Source organism: Ascaphus truei, chromosome 1 (assembly GCF_040206685.1).
Source record: "Ascaphus truei isolate aAscTru1 chromosome 1, aAscTru1.hap1, whole genome shotgun sequence".
Classification (NCBI taxonomy): domain Eukaryota; kingdom Metazoa; phylum Chordata; class Amphibia; order Anura; family Ascaphidae; genus Ascaphus; species Ascaphus truei.
This window is the reverse complement of record NC_134483.1, coordinates 88,288,984-88,300,988: the sequence shown is the minus strand read 5'-3', so window position 1 is coordinate 88,300,988 and position 12,005 is coordinate 88,288,984. Positions and strand designations below refer to the sequence as shown.

The 12,005-nt window shown below is 43.8% G+C and overlaps 1 protein-coding gene across 5 annotated transcripts in view; it reads left to right on the top strand.

The window, feature by feature from the left end:
• The window catches only part of IQGAP2 (IQ motif containing GTPase activating protein 2), a 501,518-nt gene that overhangs the window by 226,203 nt on the left and 263,310 nt on the right, over window positions 1-12,005 (top strand). For all 5 annotated transcript variants that reach the window (XM_075591289.1, XM_075591271.1, XM_075591261.1 and 2 more), the window contains 2 exons: window positions 7,273-7,363; window positions 9,317-9,484. In XM_075591289.1, coding sequence (XP_075447404.1) covers window positions 7,273-7,363; window positions 9,317-9,484 — 259 coding nt within the window. The remainder of the gene's footprint in view (window positions 1-7,272; window positions 7,364-9,316; window positions 9,485-12,005) is intronic.

Sequence of the window (12,005 nt, the reverse complement as noted above, 5' to 3'; positions counted from 1 at the left end):
ACATCACAGTACGGTGCATTAGTGGGAGATTAACTTCTTCAGTACGTTGCTGCTTTTCATAGGTGCTCCAGCAGCAAAAAGAGTAATGCTGCATTTAGTCCTTATTATGAATGCAGTGCACTGAATGCTTTTACAGATCTGATAAATATGTCTCCTCTTCATGTTACTTTAACTTCTGTCCACTTTGATCACACATTGGGTGCGGCACGTAGTCGTGGTGTGCAAAAGTGTAGCAGTGGCATTGTAAGAGATGTGTGCAGAGGTATGCAAATGGAGACCGTTTAGGGCGAAATTAACATAAGGCTTTATTGCCTGTTCCTTTAAACAACACAGCAAACAAAAATATACAAAAACCACAAACACCTATCCCTTGTTAAGGGCTAGCTTACTTCCCCAGTCCCTCTCTGTAAGGCTGGGGGGGAAAGCCCCTTACCCACCTATCTCCCCAAAGTCTAAACCGGTACCTTTGAAACAGGCAGCCCTTCAGGTCCGTGGTGTCCAGGTAGTTGTCTGCTTGAGTGTCCAGGCATAGGCTGCGCTTATAGTGCTGGCGACAGCGACGCAACAAATGCATTGCCATCGTTGCGTGCGCTTATAGTAAGCGCGACGGAGCGACGGCTTGGTCACAATCACTGGAAGTCACCTCAATTTGATTTTTCCAGCGACCACAGCCTGACGTTGCCGGCACTATAAGTGTAGCCATAGAGGTCTGGTCCCCTTATGTCTTGTTCTCAGAACACAGCCCTCCTGTGCTCTCAAGACTCTCCTCTCCTTCTGTCCTTCTGTCAGCCCAGTTGTAACTGTGATAAGGAAATCTCCATCCTGTTCCAACAACAGGCTTTTGCTTAGAGCTCTAATTTAGCCAGGTAGAGGCTGGCTGCAATTTACCAGCTCCGTGCTGGATTTAGAGGCAGTTTCTCTTAACCAGGGATAAGTCCCTGTTCAGGCATCCATTTACAAAAGTCATCATCTTTACTAGGCCGCACATGCTGTGCTCTTGTGTTAAGATCTGTGGTTGTATCTCCCTCACAAGATTACTTGTCTGGCCTCTGGTATCAGCCTCGCTTGGCAGCCAGTAGAAAACAGAGTTTGCAGGAATCTGTGATCTGCAAATCTCATTTGTTCTAGAGGAAAGAATTCCCACCTAGCAACAACTGGTGGTAACAGTCAGACTTCTACGTGCCCAAAAAACATAAAGCACACAACACCGCACAGTTGTGCGCTCCTGTGATGACTTGATAAGGGGCACTTCTGAGGACTGTCCGATAACTGCTAAAGCCAATCCTAAAATTGATGGCAATATTATCTGAACAAATTAATTTATACAGATCGTTTGCAAGGAGTATGTAAGTAATGGTCACACAGTGTGTCAAATAAACAATTTTATTGTCAAATAAACTATTTAATGATGGATATTAAGGTTGAGCAGGAATGACCCCCCTTCCTACTGTCAAATAAACAATTCTGAAATTAAGATTGTGTGCTGAAATGCTAAACATGTTGGGTATAAGGAACACTAAATGGAGTCGAAACTCATATCTCTCTGAGTGGTTTACAACAGAGGGAGAACTAGAGTACAGCACAGGATTGAAAACTGGCCGTATGCATGTAGGGTTCCACATGTTCACCATCTGATTATCAATGAACATAGTATCAATTAGTAAAGTAGAACTATGTGACCCATATTTAGCCTATGGGATCCCAACTACATTATTTAGCTTGTCTTTATTTGATGAAGGTTGGTTTATCCGTTAGTTCTGAGCTGAAGCTGGAAAATGACAAAAAAAAATTAAACAGGCAATATTATTATTTAGGTGCAACTTTAGAGTATCCTACAATTTAACAGGTCAACCGAATAGCATTACAGGACGGAGGGTGGTCATCCGATGCTTGGTGGATATCCTTTTCTCTAGAACAAATGAGGTTTGCAAATCATAGATATCTCCACAGTAGCTAGTGGAAGAGAAGCCCTCACCTGGTAGTTGCTCTTTAAAACAGGACCTCTGGCTAAGAGGATCCCCAATAATGTTTAACAAATGTGTGGCAAGAGGACGACCAGCAATTAAACCCCTCTTGAAGCTACTGTACTATTGTAGCAGCTGCTAATCTACTGTAATGTCCCTTAAATAGAAAGATGGCAATACATGCCTCCTTCATGGCCGACATAGTCCATAAGTATTCCAGAGTGAGTACCACCCATCGGATTTATGTGCGATACTGCTGTCCTGTTGTCCACCTTAAAGTGGACCACCAATATGCCTGGTGCTTGGGTGAGGGGGAAGTAGAGGTTAAAGAATTCTGAATCCTGCTCTATATATTTATATGAAGAAGCATTTTCGGCTTTGGAAAACTCAGATCTTACTGTTCACCCTTGAGAACCTGCCCCTCCCAACCCCCTCCCCCAACCAGGCAGGGACACGTCTGTTGTAATGACAATATCTGGACTGTGATGAAGTAAAAGACTCGGAAGGAAGGAAGCGACCTACAAAGCCAACTGAGAAGTTCAATTTTAACTAAATGATTGAGGGGAAATTCACTTTTCCCATGGTCGCTGTGCTCACTGACCTGGCTGTCAGTCTCCTTTGCGACCGGCTTCAGCGCAACCTGTTGCTGGTCACAGTGATTTCCCGTCCAGTCAGCACTGTACTGCAAAACCTGTGGAGAAAACTATTAGAGGGGACAGCGGGGGGTACATCCCGGGTGCCAGCACTGAACTTTTAGGCGTCCAGGCACCCGGGACAAATACACCGATAGGACGTCCAATGCTGAAATTCGACGAAAATGCGACGTTTTCGAAAATGTGTCGGCCCTTCTAGAACATTGACGAGGGTGTTGGTTAGGCCACACACTGCGGATGCCTACACACAGAATTCCAAAAATAACCCTAATGCAGCAAGAGAGATTACCCTCCCACTGGACCCTACATAACCCAGCAGAGTGTCACCTCGCAGCTTGCTCTTCTTTTGGTCCCTGGACTTAACCCCCAGGGCTTGAGGCGCCAAAGGTCTATCCCTGACTCCCTGGTGGAGTATGGGGTAGAAGCTCCCACTCCCCTGCGGGAGTGGATGGAAGGTGAACCAGAGCCCTGGCTCCACACTTCCACACACAAAACAGACTAACTTTGGAACTACAACTCCTTTTTGTTACCAGGGGAGGGGCTCCAGGTCTCAGCCCCGTGCAGGCAGTACCCAGGCCCTAAGCCACCCCCCTGTCACTCAAGGGAGCTGCTTACTACAGCAAGGGCAGATTTAACCCTAAAACTGCCTGCGTTGATACCAGGACTTACTGTACATGTTAGGCAGAGAAACTAGTAGCCAGGGGCTGCATGGCTACAATTATATAAACGGTTACATATAGGACAAACCGGAAAAAACCGATACAGAAGGTAATGAGGGGCCCTGCTACTGAGAGCTTACAACCTAGAGGGAATGAGGGATAATGTGAAACAGATGTGTGGGATAGACTATGCCTCGGGGCAACCTTCGTAGCTTTCTATGTACACCTCGTCAAGGATTTCCAATGCCAAGTCATGTTCCAGCTCGCACAAAGATTTACGTTTACCTAACCAGTGCTGGAGGGTGCTCTCACATCTGCAGTCATGGCCCTGCAGACACTAAGAATTGCGTGATTACTCTCCTGTGAGATGATGGGGTTGATGGTCTCAATGCGAACGCCTCCGAGAAAACGAGCAAACCCTGATGACATATAACATACGTTATAAGGGCCCTGAGGGTGACGCATTTCGTGACGTATGCTGTACATCTGTAGGGCAGGGGTGGGTGTGCAAACTTTTGCTCCTGCGCCTCCCTGCCTTGTGTCCCCCGGTGCTCGCCCCCCCCCCCCCTTCACTTAGTGCGGCGTCAAATGATGCGCAGGGTCATGTGACATCACATCACTTGACCCGCGGTGTGAATTGCCGCCACGTTGCTATGGAGAGACGCTTCCAGACGCCGGCAGAATCACGGTAAATTGAGGTTGCAGAAACCTTGCACGATCCCCCGGCATTTAATTTTAATGCCATGGGGAAGAGCGCTTTGCCTCTGGAACCGCCTGTGCCCCCCCTCCCCCCCAAAAAAATCTCACCCCCCCACTTTGCACACTCCTGCTGTAGGGCACTGAGGGGTTAACCAGACATTAGCATTCACTCTACTTGCTTACACTGCAGTCATTCTCTCTGTGTCGCCAAATATTTCAGATGCGCCCTTTGGCCCGTTTTGACTGGGAAGACTTAGAAAGCCTCCACGTGCACTTTACATGTCTCGCCCAGTCTGCTGTTGGGAAGCAAGGAAATATGTCATTGTGTTGCTCTCCGTCATATTCATTTAGTGGATATCTGAGTGCAGACAAATCACAGACCTCATTTAAACATACTACAAATAGTAGGAGCCCACTTCGTCTCCGTATAAACACATGTAAGATTTTGTTTGCCAGCCAAAAGTAAAACCACGTCATTTAACCCCCAGGTCACTGAACTCAATCGAGCAAAAAAAAATAAAGAATTGTGCCTCCGGTATCTGGATTTCAATAAAATAACTTTTGCAAGTCTGTGATTTTAGACGTTTCCTATGAAAGGAAGTGTGTATATAACAGTCATTCTTATGCAAGTATTGTACTGTAACACTTGACAGCTCACAAAGCCTCCAGTGCCTCACCACACTCGCAGTATTAGTTTGCAATAGTACACTTGAAGAAGAAGCCTGTTGGGTTTTTGAAAGTGGTGTGCGCTATAATGGGAGCTATCCTAGTGGTGTGAGCTATAATGGGAGCTATCCTAGTGGTGTGCGCTATAATGGGATCTATCCTAGTGGTGTGCGCTATAATGGGATCTATCCTAGTGGTGTGTGCTAAAATGGGAGCTATCCTAGTGGTGCGCGCTATAATGGGAGCTATCCTAGTGGTGCGTGCTATAATGGGAGCTATCCTAGTGGTGTGCGCTATAATGGGATCTATCCTAGTGGTGTGTGCTAAAATGGGAGCTATCCTAGTGGTGCGCGCTATAATGGGAGCTATCCTAGTGGTGCGCGCTATAATGGGATCTATCCTAGTGGTGTGCGCTATAATGGGATCTATCCTAGTGGTGTGCGCTATAATGGGAGCTATCCTAGTGGTGTGCGCTATAATGGGATCTATCCTAGTGGTGTGCTATAATGGGAGCTATCCTAGTGGTGTGCGCTATAATGGGATCTATCCTAGTGGTGTGCGCTATAATGGGATCTATCCTAGTGGTGTGCGCTATAATGGGAGCTATCCTAGTGGTGTGCGCTATAATGGGATCTATCCTAGTGGTGTGCTATAATGGGAGCTATCCTAGTGGTGTGAGCTATAATGGGAGCTATCCTAGTGGTGTGCGCAATAATGGGATCTATCCTAGTGGTGTGCGCTATAATGGGAGCTATCCTAGTGGTGTGAGCTATAATGGGAGCTATCCTAGTGGTGTGTGCTATAATGGGAGCTATCCTAGTTGTGTGTGCTATAATGGGATCTATCCTAGTGGTGTGCGCTATAATGGGATCTATCCTAGTGGTGTGCGCTATAATGGGAGCTATCCTAGTGGTGTGCGCTAAAATGGGAGCTATCCTAGTGGTGCGTGCTATAATGGGATCTATCCTAGTGGTTTGCGCTATAATGGGAGCTATCCTTGTGGTGTGCGCTATAATGGGATCTATCCTAGTGGTGTGCTATAATGGGAGCTATCCTAGTGGTGCGCGCTATAATGGGAGCTATCCTAGTGGTGCGCGCTATAATGGGATCTATCCTAGTGGTGTGTGCTATAATGGGAGCTATCCTAGTGGTGCGCGCTATAATGGGATCTATCCTAGTGGTGTGCGCTATAATGGGAGCTATCCTAGTGGTGTGCGCTATAATGGGATCTATCCTAGTGGTGTGCTATAATGGGAGCTATCCTAGTGGTGCGTGCTATAATGGGAGCTATCCTAGTGGTGCGCGCTATAATGGGATCTATCCTAGTGGTGTACGCTATAATGGGATCTATCCTAGTGTTGTGTGCTATAATGGGATCTATCCTAGTGGTGTGTGCTATAATGGGATCTATCCTAGTGGTGTGCGCTATAATGGGATCTATCCTAGTGGTGCGTGCTATAATGGGAGCTATCCTAGTGGTGTGAGCTATAATGGGATCTATCCTAGTGGTGTGCGCTATGATGGGATTTATCCTAGTGGTGCGTGCTATAATGGGATCTATCCTAGTGGTGCGCGCTATAATGGGATCTATTCTAGTGGTGCGCGCTATAATGGGATCTATCCTAGTGGTGTGCGCTATAATGGGATCTATCCTAGTGGTGTGCGCTATAATGGGATCTATCCTAGTGGTGTGCGCTATAATGGGATCTATCCTAGTGGTGTGCGCTATAATGGGAGCTATCCTTGTGGTGTGCGCTATAATGGGATCTATCCTAGTGGTGTGCGCTATCATGGGAGCTATCCTAGTGGTGTGCGCTATAAAGGGATCTATCCTAGTGGTGTGTGCTATTATGGGAGCTATCCTAGTGGTGTGCGCTATAATGGGATCTATCCTAGTGGTGTGCGCTATAATGGGATCTATCCTAGTGGTGTGCGCTATAATGGGATCTATCCTAGTGGTGTGTGCTATAAAGGGATCTATCCTAGTGGTGTGTGCTATAATGGGAGCTATCCTAGTGGTGTGTGCTATAAACGGATCTATCCTTGTTGTGTGTGCTATAATGGGATCTATCCTAGTGGTGCGCGCTATAATGGGATCTATCCTAGTGGTGTGCGCTATAATGGGATCTATCCTAGTGGTGTGCGCTATAAAGGGATCTATCCTAGTTGTGTGTGCTATAATGGGAGCTATCCTAGTGGTGTGCTCTATAAAGGGATCTATCCTAGTGGTGTGTGCTATAATGGGAGCTATCCTAGTGGTGTGCGCTATAATGGGATCTATCCTAGTGGTGTGTGCTATAATGGGAGCTATCCTAGTGGTGTGCGCTATAATGGGATCTATCCTAGTGGTGTGCGCTATAATGGGATCTATCCTAGTGGTGTGCGGTATAATGGGATCTATCCTAGTGGTGGTCTGTTAAAGGTCATCATAACATACATTGAATGTGGTTTACAAGGAGTGGGCTGTGTCAATAAACGGATTTCAGTGGGACTTTTTTTTTGGAGGGAGAGAGATCCGAATGTTTTTTTTTTTTGTTGTTGACTTGACAATATTGCTGCTGTGAAAATGTCTTCTATGCATGATATTAGTATGTATGTTATTATTATTCTTTCATTCTCGTTCCATTTCAGGAGTCTGAAGACGATTCTGCCGCTCTTTGGTTAGATGAAATACAGAAAGGCATCAACAATGCCAACCAGGACACAGAAGATGCTCAAAAATGTATGTAACATGTTATACTATTTCCAATAATCGCTAACAGACAACACTGTAAAATACTGTGAAACCATCTGTCCCCATTCCTCTTTGTTGAGGGAAAGTGTATTCACACAGAGTGGCAAACTTGCACCCAAGTTCCATGAAATGTCCTTTGTATTTGCCCTCTTCAAAGATGGATAGTGGACAAAGTAGAAAAAAATATATATCGTTTTCAACTATAATAAAAAATAAAACAATTTGAAGGATTCTCCATTATGCATCCATAGAATGGCAACACCACCCAGTACTTTTCTACATCAACGAGATGTTGATGTAAAATACAAATACTTTACTGTAAAGAAAAAAGTGTTTTTTTTTAGTAGCTTGTTCAGCTGCTGCATGAAAGCATCAATATGAATCCTTTGTTATGACTCTGCTTAATAACTCATTTTATGGAATCAGAAGAATGGGTCACAGGGTATCTTCCAGAACTGGAGTAACACTGCTTAGTAAATACTGCTCGGTGTGTCTATATGTTCTTAACTAGAACCATACAACAAATAGCGAGCCATAAGATAACATCCCAGCTTCTGAAGTATCTTGCCGTATTGATATTACACTATTTCTCAAACTGCACATATTCCATAGTTATTACATTCTGATTAGGAATCCAAAATTAAACATATATTTACTAAGCGATGCCACTTCCAGCGCCCATAGAACATCTTATGGCCCATTCACTGAATGTGATGTAATGTGTCTTTCTGGTCTGGAAGGTGTCTTATAGCTGCCCTCCTAGTGAGTTTACGTCAATGTCTCTTTTCTTGGCTTACTCTGAGTTGATTACCTTGTCAGGGTGCTGGATTTGTGTGCCTGGGCAGTGATATAGTAAGGATGGGAGCCAGGAACTGTATTCATTAAAAAAAAAAAACGCTCTGTCGGTGATCAATGTCGTCTCTCAGGCACTGCATGCCACCTCGTGGCAGTCTGGAGTAGGGTAAGCTATGGGACCCTACAATGGACCTGATCCGATTATCCCTCTGGGCTGTGCCTTTAAGGCATAAGCTGCCGTTATATGCATCTTGCCATGACGTAACTTTCACTGGGCAGAAGAGGGCGGAGCTATGATTCTGCCTAGTTATTTAGCACTAGGTGATGGGGAAGGGGGCGTTACTCTGTGTGGGCCCACAGCTTACCCTTTAAGACCCTAAAATCCCAAAGGGGGGTTACATAGCATAGTAACGTCTAGTAAATATAGACCGTAATCTCACAGGTTTCACCCCTATTTCTGTTAAAAGGGTGGTACCACATAGCGGAAAAAATAATAATGATGTAATAATCTGTCATGCGAGAACCTTCCTTTTTTTTGTACCCTTTCAAAAATGAGCACATTTTTCTCAACGGGTACTATGAAATCCATGCTTAACCGACTCTTATTGTCCTTCCCTTGTATCTGCTAGGTCATAATGGCAACATAATTAGCTTACAAATCAAGAGAAACTATTTCCTCTACCAATTACTCGGTAGATTGAAGAGGCGTCAAACAGTCTCAACACAAATTAGATTTATATCAATATCATAAAAACCCTCCAAAGCATTTGGTCACCATGGAAACATGAAATAATAAAGCATTATAAATACTTATGTTAGTCTTATTTATTGAGGTGTTTAGTTCACCTATATTTGAACTATTCAGCATGCCACTGCCTTGGTTATCTCTGGTGACCGGTAGAAACCTTCAAAGTGGGCAAAAGCATTTACATTGTAGCACGCAGGTATATCTGGAATGCTACAGCACAAAAGGAAGGAGAGAAAGAATCATCCGTAAAAAACGTGAACATGCTTGGTCAAAAACTATCGTAACTTTTGCCCCAAACTCATAAATCTGTGTCTGTAAACCGTAGATTGCACAGAACTGAAATGTTTATTGTATTAGTTTCAATTGGAGTTGCCTTTATGTTCTCATTTTGCTTGTAGTGGCAGCCGGTGTAGCGGAAATTAACCTTGCTCTGGAAAAGGATGAGGCACAACATACCCTGACTGCCCTCCAATCCTCCAAGACGGGACTGAAGGGAGTGCTCCCTGAGTGTTCTGACGCGTATCACAGAGACCTGTATGAGGCCAAAAAGCAAAAGGCCAATGAAGGTAACATTGCTAATATTGATGTAGTGCAAAGGGTAAATGGTATTATGTTTTATGATTAGGTTGACCAGATGTCCCGGTTTTGCCGGGACAGTCCCGTTTTTTTTCTGTCCCGGTTGCCGGTCCGTCCCGGAAATGTCCTGGGTTTTGCCCCATGTTTTTGTGATGTCATTTGTTTAAAACAAAATATTTTTTAATGTGTCCCGGTTTTTTATTTTGAAAATCTGTTCACCCTATTTATGATGGACCAACAAGTGAGCTCTTCATAAATGTAAATGCTAATTGTGTTTTATGGGCTTTAGAAATCTCACTGTTGTACTCTTTACACTTATGAAGAACACTGGCAGAGCTTATACAGTAATTAGGATCCTTCCAGATCACAGATTGCAGAATCCTATATGTTGGGAATAAGCTGCAGGTGGCACACAGTCACCTTATTTATTTGCAATTAGGCTGCAACTACCACATTACCAGTTGGATGCACAAAATAGTCACATCTGTACACTCATCCTCCTTGAGACTCTTGTAATAAATTGCTGTTTTTTGTTTTTTGATTGTTGGAGCACATAAACATGTCCCTGTTTCTCTCATTACTCACCCTTTGATGGAGTATCTTGTAACACTACAATGCAATACTTACACTAACATCTATGAAAACAATTGCATCTGAACTTATTGATTACATGACTCCAGCATATAAATGTATAAACACAGTTACAATTGAGTTTAGTATGACTTGTTGGAGATATACATTGAACATCTAACATACTTAATATTGTCAATCTCTATGTCTTTAATGGTTGTGCAGACTTAACCTCATGTGTTTACCGGACCATATTTATGTAACCCCATGTGTCTGCAAGCAGCACAGGACATTGCCCCTTTAAGAGCTATACTAAGTAGTGAACATGTGACTGGGATCAGCCAGTGAGGGAGTGGAACACTGAGTCTGAGGGAGAGTGGCAGTTTGTTTTGATATGGTGAGGCTGCAGGGAGAACCACTCTGCAACTGCCTGACATATCCTAGGAGTGAGGGGACTGGTGTGGCAGTTTGTTTTGATATGGTGAGAACACTCTGCAAGTTCCTGACAGATCCATGGAGTGAGGAGACTGGTGGATTTTGCTGGCCAGTACAAAGTGCAGTGACACCTCAGGGAGCACTGCAACAGCTAAGAGGAGAAATATCAGGATGTAACAGCCATAGGAAAGAAAGAGATCCCCCTGCATTGGAACACAGGTTATGTTTTCAAATTAACTGTAAGAAGCAGCAGCCTGCATCTGTTTTGAATCCAGAGCTCCAATTAAAAGTTATTGTACAATTACCCTGTCTGATCAACAGGGTATGTGAACTAATGCAGTGACTGTAACATATATAAAGACAGAGGCGCAGTATTAGTGATTGTTTTATGTCGGAGCCCTGTGTATGTATCCCTGTTCCAAGTTATAGATCAAGAAATATAAAGTTTGTTATGATGCCTTCCAGTTTTGTTGTCTAATTACTCCTGCTTCCCACTCTGTGTACCACCCACTATAAGAGTTAAACCCCAAGTTACAGGATCCAGGCCCCCACCTCAGTGACGGGGTTTATAGTCTCAGGTAAAGTAAAGCGGGGTTACATTTACTACGCAGCCCTCTGTCATAAGCCACCTTCCAACGCTTTAAACCAATGGGCTGTACGGTCAGTGCCACAAGGTGTGTTATGACAGAAGACTACTTCAGAAATATGGCTCAGTCTCCATACATGCAGTAAGAGTTCGACCATGAGCAATTTGAATAGTTGCACACCCTCCCAACAAATTGTGGCACAATGCAACTGCACAGTGTTTCAGGATATAGATAACCTACAGTATTTATTAGTTGCATTAGAAACATTGTTTTTTTGTGCTATGCCAAAGTTTAATTAAAAAATATCCCGATCTTGTGATTGCAGATTGCGGAGTGAATATTATTAGTGGATAGAGGGTATACCCATTTAAAAGTCAGCGATATAAATAGACCACTCATTCTACCATGTACTACTGTGCAAGAATGTATAGTTAGAAGTTTACCAACAAGTTGCCAAATAAGGACTGGTTTCTTAAAAGGTGCAATTCCACGTAGCTGACAGAAAACAACCTTTTGTAAATAATTTATTGGCTTCTCATAAAAAATTACCATGCTAATAGCAAAGATGTGGCTGCTTTAATTTTTGGGGATATTAATTACAAATTGCTTTTATTAGATGCCTCTACATGGGGGGGGGGGGGACTGTAGTGTTTTGTCACACAAATGGTTTCTTTACGGTTGACCCACCCTATCCTTATCAGAGAGCTAATAAAGATAACGGAAGCGTGAGAAGAGGGGACCCTGGCTGGACAAACACTTGCTGATCACATTGTGACATCACATAGAGAGAAGCCAGAGGAGATCAAACCCCTCCCCAAGTCTAAGCCCAAAATGTTTACAAACTAATATAAAAAAATATTTAAAAGTATTTATATGTGTCAAATTTGGGTAAATAAGATATAAGCCCTTATACTGGTCA